The sequence below is a fragment of the Oncorhynchus masou genome, chromosome 32 (assembly GCF_036934945.1).
Source record: "Oncorhynchus masou masou isolate Uvic2021 chromosome 32, UVic_Omas_1.1, whole genome shotgun sequence".
NCBI lineage: Eukaryota > Metazoa > Chordata > Actinopteri > Salmoniformes > Salmonidae > Oncorhynchus > Oncorhynchus masou.
Window position 1 is genome coordinate 33,559,435 of NC_088243.1, and position 21,645 is coordinate 33,581,079.

The window sequence follows — 21,645 nt, forward strand, 5'->3', positions numbered from 1 at the left end:
CACCCTGCCCCAGACTTCTGAGTTCCTATTGGGTCAGGGTGGTCTTTGGGAATGGATGTCCCTGAGAACTGGACTGCGACAAAGCTGAGAGCTGGACCGTGACAGAGCTGGACTGTGACAGAGCTGAGAGCTGGACCGTGACAGAGCTGAGAGCTGGACCTTTTCATGGCGTCAGACCGAGGCTCTGCATCTGTCCTCGTGCTCCTAGACCTTAGTGCTGCTTTTGATACCATCGATCACCACATTCTTTTGGAGAGATTGGAAATCCAAATCGGTCGACACGGACAGGTTCTGGCCTGGTTTAGATCTTATCTGTCGGAAAGATATCAGTTTGTCTTTGTGAATGGTATGACCTCTGACAAATCAACTGTAAATGTTGGTGTTCCTCAAGGTTCTGTTTTAGGACCACTATTGTTGCCATATACATTTTACCTCTTGGGGATGTCATTCGAAAACATAAATGTTAACTTTCACTGCTATGCGGATGACACGTAGCTGTACATTTCAATGAAACATGGTGAAGCCCCAAAATTGCCCTCGCTAGAAGCCTGTTTCTCAGACATAAGGAAGTGGATGGCTGCAAACGTTCTACTTTTAAACTCGGACAAAACAGAGATGCTTGTTCTAGGTCCCAAGAAACAAAGAGATCTTCTGTTGAATCTGACAATTAATCTTGATGGTTGTACAGTCCTCTCAAATAAAACTGAAGGACCTCGGCGTTACTCTGGACCCTGATCTCTCTTTTGATTAACATATCAAGACTGTTTCAAGGACAGCTTTTTTCCCCATCTACGTAACATTGCAAAAATCAGAAACTTTCTGTCCAAAAATGATGCAGAAAAATGAATCCATGCTTTTGTCACTTCTAGGTTAGACTACTGCAATGCTCTACTTTCCGGCTACCTGGATAAAGCACTAAATAAAATTTCAGTTAGTGCTAAATACGGCTGCTAGAATCCTGACTAGAACCAAAACATTTGAGCATATTACTCCAGTGCTAGCCTCCCTACGCTGGCTTCCTGTTAAGGCAAGGGCTGATTTCAAGGTTTTACTGCTAACCTACAAAGCATTACATGGGCTTGCTCCTACCCATCTTTCTGATTTGGGCCTGCCGTACATACCTACACGTACGCTATGGTCACAAGACGCAGGCCTCCTAATTGTCCCGAGAATTTCGAAGCAAACAGCTGGAGGCAGGGCTTTCTCCTATAAAGAGCTCCATTTTTATGGAATGGTCTCTGCCTATCCATGTGAGAGACGCAGACTTGGTCTCAACTTTTAAGTCTTTACTGAAGACTCATCTCTTCAGTAGGTCATGTGATTGAGTGGTCTGGCCCAGGAGTGTGAAGGTGAACTGAAAGGCTCTGGAGCAACGAACTGCCCTTGCAGTCTCTGCCTGGCCGGTTCCCCTCTTTCCACTGGGATTCTCTGCCTCTAACCCTATAACAAGGACTGAGTCACTGGCTTACTGGTGCTCTTCCATGCCCTCCCTTGGAGGGGTGCGTCACTTGGGTGGGTTGAGCCACTGACGTGACCTTCCTGTCTGGGTTGGCGCCCCCCCTTGGGTTGTGCCGTGGCGGAGAACTTTGTGGGCTATACTCGGCCTTGTCTCAGGAGGGTAAATTGGTGGTTGAAGATATCCCTCTAGTGGTGTGGGCGCTGTGCTTTGGCAAAGTGGGTGGGGTTTTATCCTGCCTGTTTGGCCCTGTCCGGGGGTATCATCGGATGGTGCCACAGTGTCTCCTGACCCCTACAGTCTCAGCCTCCAGTATTTATGCTGCAGTAGTTTGTGTGTCAGGGGGCTAGGGTCAGTCTGTTATATCTGGAGTATTTCTCCTGTCTTATCCGGTGTCCTGTGTGAATTTAATTCTCTTTCTTTCTCTCTCTCTTAGGACCTGAGCCCTAGGACCATGCCTCAGGACTACCTGGCATGATGACTCCTTGCTGTCCCCAGTCCACCTGGCCGTGCTGCTGCTCCAGTTTCAACTGTTCTGGAACCCTGATCTGTTCACCGGATGTGCTACCTATCCCAGACCTGCTGTTTTCCACTCTCTAGAGACAGCAGGAACGGTAGAGTTACTCTTAATGACCGGCTATGAAAAGCCAACTGACATTTACTCCTGAGGTGCTGACTTGTTGCACCCTCGACAACTACTGTGATTATTATTATTTGACCATGCTGGTCATTTATGAACATTTGAACATCTTGGCCATGTTCTGTTATAATCTCCACCCGGCACAGCCAGAAGAGGACTGGCCACCCCTCATCGCCTGGTTCCTCTCTAGGTTTCTTCCTAGGTATTGGCCTTTCTAGGGAGTTTTTCCTAGCCACCGTGCTTCTAGGCCTGAATTGCTTGCTGTTTGGGGTTTTAGGCTGGGTTTCTGTAAAGCACTTTGAGATATCAGCTGATGTAAGAAGGGCTATATAAATACATTTGATTTGACCGTGACAGAGCTGAGCGCTGGACCGTGACAGAACTGAGAGCTGGACCGTGACAGAACTGAGAGCTGGACGGTGACAGAGCTGGACTGGAGACAGAACAAGACCCTAACCTATTGGAAGCAGGTTGCTCTTCCACACCGTCACAGAGCCTTTAATTCGAAAGGCAAAGACACAGAGGAGAGTTAGGGCTGTACACATCACTTCTCACTGAGAGGCTTATGACAGAGGGAAGACGGCCCAGCTCACCCTTCTCACTGTGCCAAGCCAAGCACTCAGTTCATGGGCTTGGAGATGTCTGCAGGAGACTGTTATGGCACACAAGCTGACAAATAAGAGCCTATCAGCAACACTAAATAGTACATGTTCAGCTACAGTACACTAACATGGCAGCTCCCATTCATAACCTCATTTCAAAGACTCCAAAAGATGCTTTCCTCCTGACTAGGTAATGAAACTTCTTGTCCTAAAGAACACATTGTTATCCATGTAGGGACAATGAGAGAGAGAAACAAAACCTTATTCAGAAGGTACACAAAGCAGTAGGCCAATATCAGTGGCAAGAGTCACACATATATGATGTTTTCATGAGCATGCAAAGGCAGAGCTCCAGATCTGGTAGACGGTTGGCTAGATGAGGCAAGGACCTGCACCTCTGGAGGTTGGCAGCCCAAGGTTCCACTGGGCTCTGTGAGCCTCCCTGAGAAGATGAAACCTCTCTCTGCCACTACACTGCATGTCCCCCACAATGCCACCTAAAAGTCCGGCTCGCATGACTGGCCACGTGCAGGAACAGATTATGGCTATTGATTGCTGCCCGGAGACGGATCTCTCTGTGTATGTGTGCGTGTGTGTCTTAGGGGAGGGTAGTAAGGGCACTGGGGCGAAAAAGCTATTGATTCTGTCCAGCGGGGATGTTGCGTTTCAGAATGAAGGTCAGCTCTACTTCACCTCCCTCTATTAGAGGCTCCTGCTACCTAAACACACAGCACACGTTACTCTGGAGTGAGTGCTTGTTTAGGAGAGAATAACACTTAGTGACTGGATCAAGCCTCCCGTCAGAAACCCAACAGGCTATGTGGAAGCAGAGGGAGTCCACCACAGGCATATAATATCTATAATAAATATGCCATTTAGCAGAACCTTATCCAAAGCGACCCACTATCCTGGCGTTGCAAGCGCCAATACGAGACCAACAACTACAGTAGGACCACATACAGTAGTTGGGATGAATGACACATTGCATGTCAGGGGGAAATTCTCTTGATATACGGTGTGCTACTTAAATAGCGGGAACTTGGCCGTCAAGCGTATTCTCCTCCCGCACGTCAGGTCCTCATCACTCACAGTGAGTTTGCGTTCCCCTCTGGCAGTGGAGGAGACTGCAGCACGCTGCTCAGTGTTCATACAGGGTGACTATTAGGATTCACACAGCCATTCACACACCCTCTTCTAATAGGGCCATGTTAATGACACGGGTGATTTCTGACAGCCTTGTAATATAAAGGTATGTGGGGTCAGGACCCTCTCTTTCACGTTGCACAGCGCCGAGGGCTCTGAAATAGCATCACTGCGTTGTCACTGAATAGAGCAGAATGCTGTACATAGTTGGAGTGGAATGACACACGTAAACCCACTTGGATAGACATCTTAAACGCTGACCATGTGTCACACGTACACAGACACACAAAAACTCACAAACAAAATCTCTCACACATGAACTACTCCAAGTACCATGGTGTAGAGCCAAAAAGGAAACAGCGGACTGTAGAGGAAGGGAGGATTAGTGTGTGTGTGTGTGTGTCTCCAGCAATGTGGCTGGTGGTCATATTTCAATATCAAATCCAATTAGCCAGAGTGATGGCGCAGCAGAGCGCCTGGCTGCTGGAGACTCCAGTTCTGTGGCGGACGGAGCGGGAGAGAGGAAACCAGAGAGCACCACAGAGCCAGGCCTGCCTTTATGGGGACGCAGAGGTCATGTGGCTTTTCTTTGTAGAAACATTAAACAAATGACCTTGGAGAGCGGCCTGGCTACAGACAGCAGATTGGGGAGCGCCGGGGCGGGGAAACGCTGGATAGGGATTTAATCTCGGCTACAAAAACAGCCTGCTCTGAAAAGAGCCAAGGTTATTGTTCCAACCCAAAATAAAACACCTACATTTTGCAGAAGACGAGAGGCAGATGAGATGAGGAAGAGAAGGGAGCATACATGGAGGAGTGGTACAATGCAGAAACCATTCAGCAGAAGGAGGAATGGGTCATGACTTTGGGTCAAGTCTAGATACAGTACCAGTCAAAAGTGTGGACACACCATTCAAGGGTTTTTCTTTATTTTTTTTACTATTTTCTACATTGTAGAATAATAGTGAAGACATCAAAACTATGAAATAACACATATGGAATCATGTAGTAACCAAAAAAAGTGTTAAACAAATCAAAATATGTTGTATATATGATTCTTCAAAGTAGCCACCCTTTGCCTTGATGACAGCTTTGCACACTCTTGGCAACCAGCTTCATGAGTAATGCTTTTCCAACAGAATTGAAGGAGATCCCACATATGCTGAGCAATTGTTGGCTGTTTTTCCTTCACTCTGCGGCCCAACTCATCCCAAACCATCTCAATTGGGTGGAGGTCAGGTGATTGTGGAGTCCAGGTTATCTGATGCAGCACTCATTCACTCTCCTTCTTGGTCAAATTGCCCTTACAGTCTGGAGGTGTGTTGGGTCATTGTCCTGTTGAAAAACAAATGACAGTCCCACTAAGTGCAAACCAGATGGGACGGCATATCGCTGCAGAATTCTGTTGTAGCCATGCTGGTTAAGTGTGCCCTGAATTCTAAATAAATCACCAACATTGTCACCAGCAAAGCACAACAACACTATCACACCACCTCCTCCATGCTTCATGGTGGGAATCATATGCGGAAACCATCCATTCACCGATTCTGCGTCTCACAAAGACACGGCGGTTGGAACTGTATCATTAGTTTTGGTGTTCCTGCTCTTTTTTGAGTTAATAAAACTCAAATAGCATTCTAAATTATATCTTAAAACATTCATCCAAAAATAGTCAGAACTTTATTTACTGGTAGGAGTATTTTTTCTTTTAATAAATCCTGAGAAATCTTCTGAATTACAAAATAGTTTGTGTTTGTTTGTATGTGCGCCCTATCTTGATAAAAAAAAAATAGGTCTCATCGCCTCGATGACTCATGACTATTTCTTTGTTTAAACGTAATCCTCTAGCCATCCAGAAAAATGTCCCACACACAGACACCAGTGCTGGCATTGCCAGCATCCATTGGCTTGAAGCATACATTTGTCAGCTCATCTTCCAGATCTGCAGTATGTGGGGCCTCACCCTGGCTGGCTGCTTCACACTGCCAACGCTCCAGCCCAGCCAGTGATCATCTCATCTCGCAGATCAGGCCGTCGTGCTGCTCTCTTCTTGCTAAGGAATGCCAGGTAGGCCTGGTCTGGCCCGGCCCGGCCCGTCCCGGCCCTGGCTCCCTTCCCCCTTGGCTCCCAGTGCAGACTGGCCTATGGTAGCTAGGCAGCGCTGGCAGCTCAGCACATCTCACACTGGAGTAATTCACTTGGCTTTGGGTTACAGACATCTGCCTCTCTGCTGTCCCACTGATGCCCCCAGGGACCCTGAGAGGGGCTGATATGAGCCTCGCTGATGGGTGGGTGGGATGACACCCGTGCATACAAATGCAAGCACATACACATCAAACACTCAGAATGTACAGCCACATACACCTGTAGCCAAAGTTTAGTGCACATTATTAGCTTAAAAACATACTATAGGCTACTGACATTATCGCGCACCCTTGCCCACTTTCCTTACAAACCGTAAACCAATGACAAAATAAATACTTGAGAGCGGTGCACAACTTGGGTCCAACCTCAAAAACTGGAGATTGCTGGTCGCCATGGCAACACCCAGAGAGCTACTGTGGTCCCTGCGAGGCCACTCTGTACAGCCTGTCCCTGTCCGGGGAGAGGTGGAACTGCAAGGCTTTGTGGGAGATCAGATTTCACCCACAGGGGCCCGCTCCAGAAAAACGTCCCTCCCCTCCTTCAGTCCTCAACTTATTCACATGCAAATTCATCTCCATCGCTGATTACGCTCGTCTTAAACCAACTGACATGTACAGCTGGAGATCAGGCCCTTAACGACAGGCAGGCTGTTACAGGGATGGAGGGGAGGACGGGTTAATGACAGTCATGTCTCTGCTGCTGTCGTCTAAACCTACTGCATCATACAAGACGACAGAGGTTCCACAAGATCCCCATTACAGACCCAGACGGACACATGCGTCCTCGCATGTCACTACGGGCTGCGCGACACACCCCAACACCTCAACCCGGTGCGCTGTTAATCGCTGTATGCAAATCAGCCAACGCATCAAGATCAGTGTCAGCGCTCACCCATGCAGATCACCCAACACGCTACACGCACCACATGGGAATCCACCCAGGCCAACCACTAGAAGGGCTAACGCCGTGATTACAATCAACACGTTTAGAAATTCAATATTTTCACAGATGAGAACAATCATCGGAGTGTGAGGAATATATTAATTCATATAAAAAATAACACATATAAAAAGATAACCGTCCCTGGAAAAACTTGCACGGCCTAACTGCTGAGGCTCTGTGGTCAGTTGTTAACCTTGTGGAGGCAGACAGGGCTGTAAGGGTAGGGGAGACAGAGTAAAGAGTTCACACAAAGGATACAAGCTCTGGTAAAGCGTCAGGCGGGACTTGACAGCTCTGCTGGCGTTGATGCAGGTGGCACGCACAAGGCTGGGCAGCAGCGTTCCGGTGACGATGGCGCCGTTGAAAAGAGGCCCAAAGAAGGGGACCTACGAGGGGAAGGAGAGAGAGAGGGAGGGAGAAAGTTACCATCTTAAATAAACGTCATAACCGTTGAATTCTTCTTTTTGTCTGTGGAAGGAAAAGTGAAGACAGGACGGCCTGGCATTCGTGTGGTTGAGTCTGTTTCCGCGGTTACATGGACTCATTACAACATGATGAAACTTTGTTGCTCCGTGCTGAAACAAGCAAGGTGCTGTAACAAACCAGTCTGGTTGCCTAGGCAACGCTCCCGCCCATGCATGAGCATGAGCACATGCAGTCAAGAGCGGAGGGAAGGAGAAATGCAGTCAAGAGCGGAGGGAAGGAGAAAATGTGCGTCATAAAAATAAAAATGCTATTCAAACGCAGTACTAGTGAAACGTTTGGACACCTACTCATTCTAGGGATTTTCTTTATTTTTAACTATTTTCTACATTGTAGAATAATAGTGAAGAAATCAAAACTATGAAATAACACACCAAAAAATGGTGTTAAACAAATCAAAATATATTTTATATTTGAGATTCTTCAAAGCAGCCACCCTTTACCTTGATGACAGCTTTGCACACACTTGGCATTCTCTCAACCAACTTCATGAGGTAGTCACCTGGAATGCATTTCAATTAACTCTGTCAGAGTGACCATTGGGTTCTTGGTCACCTCCCTGACCAAGGCCCTTCTCCCCCGATTGCTCAGTTTGGCCAGATCTAGGAAGAGTCTTCCATTTTAGAAAGATGGAGGCTATTGTGATCTTGGGGACCTTCAATGCTACAGAAATATTTTGGTACCCTTCCCAAGATTGGTACCTCGACACAATCCTGCCTCGGAGCTCTACGGACAATTCCTTCAACCTCATGACTTGGTTTTTGTTCTGACATGCACTGTAAACTGTGGGACCTTAAATTGACAGGTGTGTGCCTTTCCAAATCATGTCCAATCATTTAATTTACCACAGGTGGACTACAATCAAGTTGTAGAACCATCTCAAGGATGATTAAAGGAAAAAGGAAGCACCTGAGTTCAATTTCGAGTCTCACAGCAAAGGGTCTGAATACTTATGCAAATAAGGTATTTCTGTTTATTTTTAATAAATGTACTTTTTCCACGGTGTGCTCAATTAAAGACATGAAAATGCATAATTGTTTGTGTGTTATTAGTTTAAGCAAACTGTGTTTGTCTATAGTTGTGACCTAGATGAAGAAGAAAGCTAATTTTATGAACAATTTATGCAGAAATCCAGCTATTTCCAAATGGTCCACATACTTTTTCTTGCCACTGTAGTGAGCAATATGTTTGGAGCATCAAATCGCAATAAATTACAAGTATTGAATCACATTAGATATGCTATTGGCACCTAAGTATCATGATAACATTATCTTGTTGGGGTCCCTGGCAACTCCCAGCCCAATATCTAATATTGCTACAGGGTTAGATTCACGTTTGAGTGACTTAGGACTAAGTGTTGAGCTTATTTATCATAGAACAAACACACACACACATCTAATGCAAATCAATACCGGAGAAAATACTTTGATTGAACTGTTGAACAAATACAGTGGGAGCTCTCTGTGTTTGAGAGCAGCGTGCATGTGTGTGTGTGTGTGACACATGCGTCTGTTCATGCTTTTTGGGGAGATCTTAAATCTGCTGAGTTTAATGATCATTGACCTGGAATGTGACGTGCGTGTCAGAGCCTCTCCATAAGTCCTGCTGTCTACTTGACATGGCATAGCTCATTATACAGACAGTCCCTCCACTTCAATAATTAGACTACACTTCAAACTGACAGCTAGCCCATTCAATCTCTACTGGTGTAAAAAAAAAGAAGAAAAAAAGCCAAACTTCTAGAGGTCAACTCAGGACAATGAAGCTCTAGAACAATAAAGGGTCTGTGTAATGGGGGCCGTAGGATTCTATGGTGGAGGTTTGGGCTGCAGACTGGGTGGTTGTTGGTGGTGTCTTTCTGTCTGTCTGTGTGGATATTGGGAGGAGGCCTAGGTGGATGGCCAGACAGAGGTCTATGGGCATCATCCCCAGGTTGGCAGAGTCCTGCTGGCAGGTCAGTGGAATGAGAAAGCTGCCATGCATTCTGGCCCCATCTTTTGCTCCAACACACCAAAGCCCCTTGTTTGGCCGACACAGTCTCTTTCGGCACCCTTTAGAAGCGACTGGAGATATTGTGTGAGGTTTTCTTATAGATCTGAGATGTGGAAGTCCCAGTGATGGACTTCCAATTGTATTTTTTTGGGTCACGTTTAGGATGAATATTAGAGTATACCAATCTAGTGCCATAAGAACATAATCACACCCGTTCATTTTTTCAACATTTTGTTTTGTTCCAGCCTGAATTTAGAGCAATTTAGATTTTTTGTCACTGATATACCCCCCCCCCCACACACACACACCTTGTGGAATTATGCTTTTCGAAACTTTTACAAATTAATACAAAATTTAAAGCTGAAATGTCTTGAGTCAATAAGTACTCAACCCCTTTGTTATGACAAGCCTAAATAAGTTCACAAGTAAAAATGTGCTTGACAAGTCACGTTTTAAATTAATCTCTTCTCTGTACCACACACATACAGATAATTGTAAGCTCCCTCAGTCGAGCAGTGAATTTCAAACACAAATTCAACCAAAGACCAATGCCTTGCAAAGAAGGACACCTTTTGGTAGATGAAAAAATAATAAACTAAAAATAGCAGACACTGAATAAACCCCTTTGAGAGTGTGGAATTTATAAATTACCCTTTGGATCGTGCATTAATACACCCAGTCAACACAAAGATACTGGCGTTCTTCCTAACTTAGTTGCCAGAGAGGAAGGAAACCGCTCAGGGATTTCACAATGATGCCAATGGTGACTTTAAAACAGTTACAGAGTTTAATGGCTGTGATAAGAGAAAGCGGAGGACGGATCAAAAACATTGTAGTTACTCCACAATACTGACATAAATTACAGAGTGAAAAGGAAGCCTGTACATTATAAAAGTATTAAAAACATGCATCCTGTTTGCAACAAGGCACTAAAGTAATGCTGCAAAAAACATAGCAAAGTAACTCACTTTTTTATCCTGATTACAAAGGATTATATTTGGGACAAATTCAATACAACACATTACTGAGTACCACTCTTCATATTTTCAAGCATAGTGGTGGTTGCATCATGGTATGGGTATGCTTGTAATTGTAAAGGATTGTGGAGTTTTTCAGAATTAAAAAATAAAACAGAATGGAGCTAAGCACAGGCAAAATCCTAGTGGAAAACCTGGTTCAGTCTACCTTCCACCAGACACTGGGAGATTAACTTACCTTTCAGAAGGACAATAAACAAGTCAAATCTATACTGGAGTTGCTTACCAAGAAGACAGCGAATGTTGACAGAGCTTGAAGAATTTTGAAAAGTAAAAGAATAATAGGCAAAAGTTGCACAATCCAGGTGTAGAAAGCTTAGAGACTTACCCAGAAAGACTCACATCTGTAATCGTCGCCAAATGTGATTCTACACTGAACCAAAATATAAACATAACATGTAAAGTGTTGGTCTCATGTTTCATGAGCTGAAATAAAAGCTGACATTTTCCACACACAAAAACAACTTATTTCTCAAAAATGTTGTGCAAAAATGTGTTTACATCCCTGTGTTAGTGAGCATTTGTTCTTTGCCAAGAAAATCCATCCACCTGCCAGGTGTGTCATATCAAGAAGCTCAGGGATTGAATACTTATCCAATCAAGATATATTAGTGTTTGATTTTTCTCATATATTATATATAATAAATATATATATAATAAATATATAATAAATATATATAAATATATATAAATATATAATAAATATATATATATAATAAAATATAATAAATATATATAAATATAAATAAATATATATATAATAAAATATAATAAAATATAATAAATATATATAATAAAATAAAATATAATATAAATATACACACACACACACACACACACACACACATACACACACACATACACACACACATACACACACACACACATATACACATATATACATATATATATATTAATTACACACATACATGCATACATATACTTCCATGCATTAACTTTTTTTTTCAAATTTTTCTTCCACTTAGAGTATTTTGTATAGATCGTTGACAAAAAAGGACAATTAAATAAATGTTAATCTCACTTTGTAACACAAAAATGTTTGGAAAAAGTCAAGGCGTGTGAATACTTTCTGAAGGCACTGTATATAATAACCTAGCATACCGTAGACGGTTACATTGTGACCTGTAGTCTTTGACCCAGCCAGTCAGTCTATCCAGAGCTGTGTGTGCAGCGGCTCAGAACCAAGATAAAAGCTAGCTGAGCGACACTGACTGCCTCAGAGCACATACCCACAGTGAGGGTAATGGACTGGAGTGAAAGAGGAGGGCATTAGAGCGTCCATCTCAGAGTCACACAGGCAGACCGACAGACAAACAGGTAACCCACTCAACCAACAAGGCAGTCTGGAGGGACATGAGTAAGGTGAGGGGTTCTCTAAGTGAAGATCAGACAGATTTTTCCAAACAAAGAGTTGGATATGCTGAAGCAGTGAAATGTTGAAGGAGTCCCATAATATTTGTTTAGTGCTAAAAAGACAGTAAGTAAAATAGTGTATCCATTACACAGGTAGATTTGAGTGGAAAATAATCAAGCAAGTGCAGAAACAAGCGCCAAAAGCCATTTAGGTTTTGAGCTTGCCAGCTGATCTGTAGTACCAGTACCTGTGGTTTCTTCATGATCTGGATGAAGAACGTGTGGTTCTTCATGGGGTACACGATGATCAGCACGTCTCCAAAGTCAGTGGGGATGATGCCGCGTCGGTAGTCCCTGCTGTGCTCCGACCACACTATGTGAACCTCGTCGTTGCCCAGGTGACGCAGCTGCACCAGAACAAACCACAGGGTTTAGACACGGCTACAGCGATCACAACGGTGAGAAAGAACATCTTGTTATTCCTATAGAAAGGTTTTTAATATTAGGTTAGAGATTTCCACAGTTCTGGATGTTGTGACAAAGCTTCTTATCATTTGAATTTCCACTGGAAATTCAAACCACAAAAAAACATTAAATTGAGCATTTTAAAACCAATCATTGAAATTAACCCTACCCCAAAGACATAAAATTGCATCCAATTTCCATGTTCTATTCATAAATACAAATGAAGTTAGGACAGAAATTACACAAATGACAGGAAATTGGCAGATAGTTAATGTACTGTAGAACACTTTTTCAACCAAGGCAGAAGGGAAGTGAGAGAACAGTCTTCCCTCGGTATTGTGGCTGACATGGACATTGAGTGATGGGTTTAAGGGCGGCTATTCCAACCTCACTGGCCTTTACCCATCACTCGTGGGGAAACCTGTTTTTTTCTTTGTGACTTGGATAAGGATAAACTGGGCCTAGTAAGGGTTAGACAAAAAAACTCCTGTCCCTGATTATGTGGCAACATCAAGGCCTTGCCTCCTCACCGACTGACTCACTTAGAGGAGGAAAACATCTGCCAATGTACTTGGGTCTAATGAGCCATTAAGAAAACATGGCCTCGCCACCCAAAAAAATTGCAATTAGTACATTCTATTATAAGCCCTTAATTATGGTAATGGGATAATGTTCAACAAATCCACAACACAGTGATTGAACACCGTGCTCCCTGGTACATCTCATCTGTACAAGGATCAATGACTCCAGTGCAGGTCAGATCAGACAGGCACAAATTAACCAAGAATGTTGAATATGTATGTCGAGGTTACCGACAAAAATCCTAAGGATTTTAATTAACATTTGAATATTACATTGAACCAAAATATAAAACGCAAAATGTAAAGTGTTGGTCCCATGTTTCATGAACTGAAATAAAAGATCACATACAATTTCCATACACACAAAAACATTATTTCTCTCAAATTTTGTGCACAAATTTGTTTACATCCCTGTTAGTTAGTAATTGTCCTTTGCCAAGATAATCCATCCACCTGTCAGGCGTGGCACTTCAAGAAGCTCATTAAACATCAATCATTACACAGGTGCACCTTGTGCTGGGTACAATAAAAGGCCACTCTAAAATATCCAGTTTTATCACACAACACAATGCCACAGATGTCTCAAGTTTTGAGGGAGTGTGCAATTTTCATGCTGACTGCCGGAATGTCCACCAGAACTGTTGGCAGAGAATTTAATGTTCTAACTTTTCTCAGGTGGGTGAGTGGTTTGCTGATGTCACCATTGTGAACAGAATGCCCCGTGGTGATGGTGGGGTGATGGTATGGGCAGGAATAAGATATGGACAACAAACACAATTGCATTTTATCCATGGCAAGTTAAATGCACAGAGATACCATGACGAGATCCTAAGGCCCATTTCCTTTACGGTATCTGTGACCAACTGATGCATATCTATATTCCCAGTCATGTGAAATCCATAGATTAGGGCCTAATGAATTTATTTCAATTAACTGATTTCCTCATCTAAACTGTAACTCAGTAAAAGACCAGGGGATGTGATTAGGAGTCAGGAGAACATGGAAAGTCAGGAAAAAGAGGATATTGGTTTGTGGGTAGGTAGATTTCAATGATAGAGGGGGATGTGAGAAAGACAGGAAATTCTGATTAAATCAGGTGAAGAATCACATCCCTGAAGCTATGTGTGCCAATAGAATCACACCTGTGTGTGGCCTAAGTCAAAGGCCCTTGTCCAATTAACCCTCAATGACCTCCCATCCACATAGCACAGCAGGCCTCTCAGCAGCGCAAGTGCTCCCTTCTAAAAACACAGAGCTCAGTTCAGACCTGGTGCTGGTTATGAGTGTGGGGCCGGCCGAGCGCCCCCTGCTCTGACATTAGGACCCTATGTGGCCTGACCCCCACCTCCCAGGCGCTCCAACAACTGCATTACTACAGCCAGCTGCTGCTAGGCGCTGCACCACTCTGCCCTAAAGCCCACAATTGGATTGGAGGAATGTTTTTTTCCCCCCCCATTTTCCTTCTTGGTGTAGCTTGGGGCCCATTGATTCTTTCCCTCAGACACTCTGGCCAGCGAAAGCCTCGCCCTCCCCCACCCGACACAGTATGCAGTTAAGAGCAGGCGGTCGGACGAGGCTGAAAGTTTTATTCGGAAATTGACTGAGAAACTTCCTACCCGATAAAGCCTCTTTTTCATCCCAATTATTTATCCCCATCCCTCCCGTCCCTGTTAGCCTACACACGCGCCGCCGAGCTGCCAATATCTGTCTCGCCTTTGGCTAGCGTGGGGTTCTGGAAAGAATGGGGTGCAATTACAGGGGCTCCCAATCAAATGAATCGAAGCGGGCTGAAGGCATGCGCCGACCCCTCCAGCGCCTCACACCAGCTAGCCAAAATCAAACTAATTTCCGCAGCCGCTGAGCACAGGTTCAGTATGGGGTCGGTGTAGGGCTGTTTTTTTTAGGGGGAGAAGGGCAGATGTGTCGATGGAGGTTGGGGGTATATATGAGGATGGCCTGATGAATTTCCTCTCTCCGTGGGACAGCATATGAGAAGACTGGTGGCTCGGGCAGGGGCCTCGCGGCTCATTTCTCCATGCTAACTGCTGCTGGTGTGCTATAGCCAGGGAAACCGCTGAAGCACCATCGATCGCTCCCGCAGTCACAGCCGGAATGGGATAAAAACGTCCTGCAGGCATCGGCCCGGCGCCTGCACTGACAGGGACAGCTAATGGCTGAATCTGGGCCCCGGTCACAGCACCCAGGGAGGGGGGAACAGGTCTGGGAATCACGGTCATTACCATAGCCACACATGCCCCTTCTTACACGCCTGCTTCTCTCTCTCTACTCCGCATCCCGCGCAGAGATTACTAATCAGTGCCAGAACCCAGGAGTTACACCACCTGACCTCTGTGCTAAACTGATTGAAGACCCAAGACGGCACACAGACAGACAGGGCACGGCTCGGAGGCCATTTCACTCTGTATACACTGTGTTTGGAGCCTAGTTTTGTACGCAGTCATTACATTGTTTGAAGGACTGTGGACCGTACTACATTATTAGTGTAGTGATAGGCATTTAAACCAGTTTAGGTTAAGGTGCTTTTTCAGTCAATGGCAAACCAACAAATACGTTTTTATTGTTGATTGTCTTCCCTTTTGCAGGCTTTTCTGACGTTAACTTCTTGGATCTAGAGGGAGTAATAGTACCTTTTTGGTGAGGCAGTCGTCCGAGTTGGACGGCATGCGTGTGGACACATGCAAGATGACTTCCACCGTGGAGGTAGCGTAGTATGGAGCAGTGTGTCCTGTGCTGCCGTTCCTCTGAAGCCCTCCCATGAAGCCACAGTGGGTGGCTAGATCAACCTGAAGGCACACAACACGGTTAGGAGAGTGATGTCAGTGTGTGAGAGCTAGACGAGAGATGCGGCAGGGGTGTGTGTACCTCCCATCCCAGGCCAGACACAAAGTCTTCATAGGCCTGGCTGCCTGCGCTGTTGGACAGGATGGAGCACTTATCTTCCTGACCCTCTCCGATGTAGAACACAGCGATCTTGTGCGTCTCTCTGCTGTAAGACGAAACACACGAGACTTGTTGTTAGAACAATGGCCCTGATGATGTTACACTGTTCGACATCGGTTTGAAATGATTTCGACTGCTATGATGAATTGCGGTCGGATATCTGGATATTCTAAATGTGTGTGGTTTTGGTAGCATACGTTTTTAACCTGAGCACGGCTGCGAGATGGTGAGGCGCTCTATTGCTGCAGCTGTGGAGCGGCTGGTGATTTGGGAGTGAGCAGATGGAGGCAGAGAGAGAGAGACGCAACTCGGCTACAAATCAAGACTAGCTAACGTGTAGCAGGCGCACTGTTATTTATCATTCCATATAACAGTGCTTGTCTGTCTCGACTGGAGTAGCCTAGAGAATCTATCGCCTACCTGTTTGGTTGCTCGTTGTAGCCTACTCCTTCTCATTTCGGTAACTTTTAATTCCGTAATTGTAGTCCATATCGCATTGCATTCGTGAACTCACTACACATGTTTCCTCTGTGGCTTTGATTGGCAAACATTGACAAACTACACACGAAGGCAACCAGTCATTTTCATGGGGCGCACATCATACAATCTACATTGAAACGTTTTTTTGTTGTTGTTGTTGTTGCTTTTATTACCTTAATAATTTGAATATATCCTTGTATGTAACAATGCCACATTAATATTGTAATTTAATTTAGAAAAAGCTTTTGTGTTACAATAGGCCTATAATTTTTCTCTCTCAGTATTTTAATATCCGTGCACATCCCTACTCCACACTCAACCCTGTTAAGATCAGCGTGCTCTGAAATGTGAACCACACACCTCCAAACGTACACCTCCAAACAATACTGCAAATATGGTCTAATATTAGAGCAGCGTGTGTGTTAGAGTGAGTGCACAATAGTACGTGTGTTTACTTTTCCCATACCCCCCAGCCTCATGTGACAAACAAAACAAGTGCAGAGTTCCACCCATGTGCTTCAGTGTTGCCATGGTGGTGCATGGCTCTGTGTTAAATCGGGGGAATTTTGCATGTTTCGACACAGGTTGCCATGAGCGGCCCAGGTATGCTCGCTGGTCTGGCAGAACGAGGCCCGATCCTGGGGCCATTCTTTAATAAGCCCCGGTCATTAACAGTGTGGAGTGCCTATTGATCGCTGTGCGTGTGTGTGCTGCCGAGCTGTGATCAGCCTGAGACGGTGCAGATTAGGAGGAGAGGAGGAGGGAAGTGTGGAGCTGTTTTAGACGGGTCGCTTTGAGAGTGTGATCTTTACTGATTTTGAGGAAAGGATGCTTCATTTGTGGGCTTAGGCTTAACTAAAATATAGCCAGCTGAAATCTAGGTTGGTTTATTTAAAAAAAAAAAAAAAAAGGCCTTCATTGGAAATTAAACACTATGATACATCATTCAGTAAAAAATTATGATTATTATTTTTTTTAATACCTAACAAGAAGCACATCATGTGGACCAATGTTATCTAGGGATACAGTGTGTGCTGAAGAGGCCCTAAATAATTAGCAGGTAAGAACATACCACTGCCTGGAATCCAAATTCTTCAATTCTCTCAAGAGTTTAGAGTTCTTCTTCAGGAGATGAAAACTTTTCCTGAAAAGGAACAAACAAAGCTGAACTTGAATGCACCCATTGACAATTAGAATTTTCAAAAGTATCAACCAGATGGTACTTTACAGTGTACCAATGCAAAGCTTGTGCCTGTTAATTATTATTTGAATGGTAAAAGACAGACTGAAAGTAGGATAGGAAAGTTCCATGTTTTCAGTTGGGTTTTTGGTCTGAGGAATAACAGGTGTAGAGGTTTAAATTGGGCTCGGAGACAGTACTAATCTACTGGAGGGGGTCTCTGCTTCCTTCCCCAGAGGTGCGAGCCTCTCATTACAAGGATGCCACCTGTCGAGGTGGACCTGAGTGAAAACAGTTGGGCACAGTTGCCCTGTGGAGAGAAGATTAACAGGCTACACACCCTGCCATGCCTTTCCGGCCTTTCTTTTTCTCTCTCTCTGCGAGGTATTCTCCTAACTAGTCTACAGCTGTGTTCGTGGTGGTGTTGTGCTCGGCTCTGTACCTGTGGTCCCATGAGTTCATGCCCAGGTCGTTGAGTAGCAGTCTGCAGAAGTAGAAAGGGGCTTTAGGCTCCTGTGGAGTGGGTTCTCTCTGGCTGGCGGCCTTGACGCTCACGTCTGCGTTCCACCTCTTCACCTGCTCCTCTTCCTGCTGTGTCTGCCTGAGGATGGCCTCCACGATGGCCCCCTCCAGCTCCAGGTTCATCCCACAGGGAGAGGGGGCTGGCTGGTTGAGCCTCAGCCGGGGCTGGGGCAGGCACTCCGGGCTGCTGTTGCCAAGGTCCTCCAGGAGTTGGTCCAGGACATCCACCTCCTCACAGCCTGACTGGGAGTCCCAGTCTGGGGGGCAGGAGAGCTCAGTGGTCCCCGGCGAGGTGGGCTTGGTGGTGGAGTGGTTGGAGGAGTTTTCACTCGCCTGATGCATCCCATTGACTCCCTCCTGGGTGCGGTAGAGAACCCCTCCGTCCCAGGAGTACTTCCCAGAGATGTCCCTGACGATGACGCGCACCTGGGAGGAGTTGTCGTGGGGTTCCCCTGGACCAGAGGGCTCCGAGGGCACCTGGAGGTAGGACACCAGGGTGCTGTCGTTGAACACAAACAGCTGCAGGTTGGGGCTCTTGAACACCTCAGAGGAGAGCTCTGATGACTCCACAAAGGGGTTGTCGTGGTTCTCACTGACCAGGCTGTGCAGGAGGGCGGGGCCACCGCTGAGGGGATGGTGGCCCAGGTGGTTCACAAGGTGGGTCATGATCATCCGTGCTGTCAGAGGGATCAGCTCCACGTTCCGCCTTTTCTTCTCTGTAGGGCAGAGACAAACCATTTCAAAGTCCGCGTGCATTCGCCAGATGTGATCAGTGTATTTCATACAGTGAAGTCAGGATACAGAATTGAACACCTTGAACTTGGGCCGCCGTCTTTCTGAACCACATTACCCACGGGCAGACGTGCTCTCAATCCGCTCACCTTTTCAACACAAAGCTAGCTTACCCATTATAAAATCACTAATGGGGTCGTTTTTCATTTCTCACAATGGCACACCTCTGCCGCAAGTAGGTAGCATCTAATCATAGGAGACGACTTTGAAAAGGCTATTGAGTCTGTTACAACGGCAGGAGAGAAAAGACCAGCAGGGTGCTAATGAGACGGACAAGTTTAAAGCAACAGTGAACAGAGCACTACTCCCCCGAATCAGATCTATGTAAATGATCCACATGCTCAGGACTACGCCAAAATGAAAAAGGGATGCCATGTTACGACGTGGGGAAAACAAGACAAGCTCTGCATAGTGACAGTGCTATCAATACCATCATGGCTCATCAAAGTGGAGAAAGCTCTTTAGAGAGCGGGCGGTGCGCCGCATTGTAGATGCACAGGGCCTTTGATGAGACTTAATCAATGTGAGCTGAAAGGGAAATGCATAGTGCTCTTTGGCTGGTCTTCTGAGGCCGTTTGTTATTTCTATCTGGACTTTGTAGCGCTGTATGAAAAGTAATGACATAAGCTAGATATTTCAGCTAGGCTTCGCCAACATTGCATCAACGGCTAGGTTCTTGTTGTCGAAATAACGGACTTCTGGATGAGCAGAGGAATACTCTAATACATAACCTAATGACACTACAAGGTCACTAATAAAAATCATTTTTAGATGTCTCTTTTATAAATGGGCCCTGTCCCTGGGGCAGAGCGCTAATGCCTACCTCTTAAAACATTCCATTCCATGAGTTAGTCTCGTCAATGTTAGTTAAAAACATTTACATTTAATGGAGTAGCAAGCTCCAAATGGAAGGGAACATATTAAAGGTTACATCGCCATGTAGTTCACCCACTGCTCATTTCCCAGGTGGTTTGGAAGAGGAAGAGTAATGTAGAAAACCAACAGCAGCAGCTAGGCACACACCTTAGATGACAGGGCACTCACAAGCATTCTCGCTCTCTGTCACACACGCACACGCACACACACACACACTCTCTGTCACAAACGCACACTGTCACACAGCCCTCCTTTCATTTCGTCGTCAGCCCAGCGCAATCTCCCACACAGCAGGTATTAAACGGGTGGCACCTCGTCTCCCCATTCTGCCCCACGCTGTGCTGGAGACAGTAGTGAGGCCGGGGACGGCGGCGAGGTCTCTGGTCTCCTTACCCTCGGCCACGGTGAGCAGGCTGCCCAAGTCTGCAGCGGTGTGCGAGAGAAGGGGCTCTGAGCTCTGGACCTGGCCCAGCATGAGGAAGGGGTCGTAGTCAGTGGAGAGGTCAGACAGACTCAGGAGGTAGTGGCTTTGCTGGGTGTGCAGGTTGGAGCCAGAGACACAGCAGTGTAGCACCTACGGGACAGAGGGTAGGAGTTAAAAACACCACAGGAGAAAGACAGTGGGAGCCTTGCATGCAGTCACTGCTGTGGTTTCTTTGTGTGGCTAACTGCACAGCATTAACAAATACATGGGACTCAGAAATTAGACACATTGCACACTCATACAAACAGTACTCAGTCTACCTGAGAGTTACAGAATATCAGTTGGGACTAGCCGGCAGCGGGAGACAGTGAACACCTGAACAACATTGACCTTCCAGTAACTGAAACAGAGTAAGGAAGTAACTAGGCAAGTCAATGTAAAAGGATACAGTAATCTCAAACGCAGACGGTCCGGGTAGGGACGCGAGCACTGAATGGTTCAGGCACATACGTAGGGGTACTATATGGTCTGTTGCCATGGTAAGCCTCCACCTGAGGGAGAAGAGGTGCTTCACTGCCACATTTCTCCTGTGATGAGTGAGTATCGATCTGCATAACAGATGGTGCGGCATCTGTCCGTTGGTTTGGCAGGGCTAGATAAGATGTGGTAGTCCAGTTGATTACACTGATTGGCCAGGTTACCTCTGTTTGATTTAATTAAGACTTTATCCCTCTGCTCATGTTGCCACAAACAAGCACCCGCATGCACACACAAACACACGCACTCAGACACTCACACAAACACCTATGTTTGGAAGTAGGTGGAAGTATGTAAATGATAAGTTGTCTACTGGTTTTTGTCAAAGTAGGTTTTTGTTTATTGTAATAAAAAAAATGTAAAAAATGTAAAAAGGAAAAGACCATTTGGAAGCTACGCCTGACATACCAGACAATAGCAACTGTGGGGCCTCTCACACAGAGGGTGGACTTGGTAAACCCATTGTGGAGGCTGGTCTATGTAAATGAATGGCTAATCCCATTCAAAACACACACACACACACACATACACACAGTTGGCTGAGCCTCAGAGGAGAGGTGCAGGTCCTGTCATCTGAAACAGTATTGTGTGGGGAAATGCAGACAGTATGTGGATTATAATGCCTTACAGTCCTCTGGGCATGGGGGGAGGGGGGGGTTTATGGTGAAAAGACCAGAACCAAACAGCTGCCACACCAAAGCCCCAAAGTGGTTCCTCTGTGGACGGGGGGAAAAAAAGCTTCTGCTTGCTTGACGACTAAGTGGCTGCACCTCGCATAGCAACAGTTCCAGGAAGGTAACACATACCCGAACAAACATGGATACGTGTAGACACATATGCACACACACTCATGGATGCACAAAAACATGTACACAAGCAAACACACAACAACAGAGCGAGGGTGCAGCTGCTGAGGCAGGCAGAGAGCAGATGGAGTACACGGCATGGAGGTCCAGTGAACCAATAAGGTCCAGAGCAATCATGCCTTTTGCACAGACCAGCCTCATGCTGTT

General features: G+C 45.6%; 1 protein-coding gene across 5 annotated transcripts in view; it reads right to left on the minus strand.

The window, feature by feature from the left end:
- The window catches only part of LOC135525985 (ral GTPase-activating protein subunit alpha-2-like), a 137,360-nt gene that overhangs the window by 38,819 nt on the left and 76,896 nt on the right, over positions 1–21,645 (minus strand). For 3 of the 5 annotated variants that reach the window (XM_064953977.1, XM_064953979.1, XM_064953976.1), the window contains 7 exons: positions 20,065–20,245; positions 17,924–18,719; positions 17,374–17,445; positions 15,744–15,867; positions 15,509–15,664; positions 12,063–12,221; positions 7,187–7,314 (listed from right to left, as the gene is read on the minus strand). In XM_064953977.1, the coding sequence (XP_064810049.1) occupies positions 7,187–7,314; positions 12,063–12,221; positions 15,509–15,664; positions 15,744–15,867; positions 17,374–17,445; positions 17,924–18,719; positions 20,065–20,245 (1,616 nt within the window). Of the gene's footprint in view, positions 1–7,186; positions 7,315–10,768; positions 10,814–12,062; positions 12,222–15,508; positions 15,665–15,743; positions 15,868–17,373; positions 17,446–17,923; positions 18,720–20,064; positions 20,246–21,645 lie in introns of all 5 variants that reach the window. The other 2 variants (XM_064953975.1, XM_064953978.1) reach the window with 1 other exon arrangement.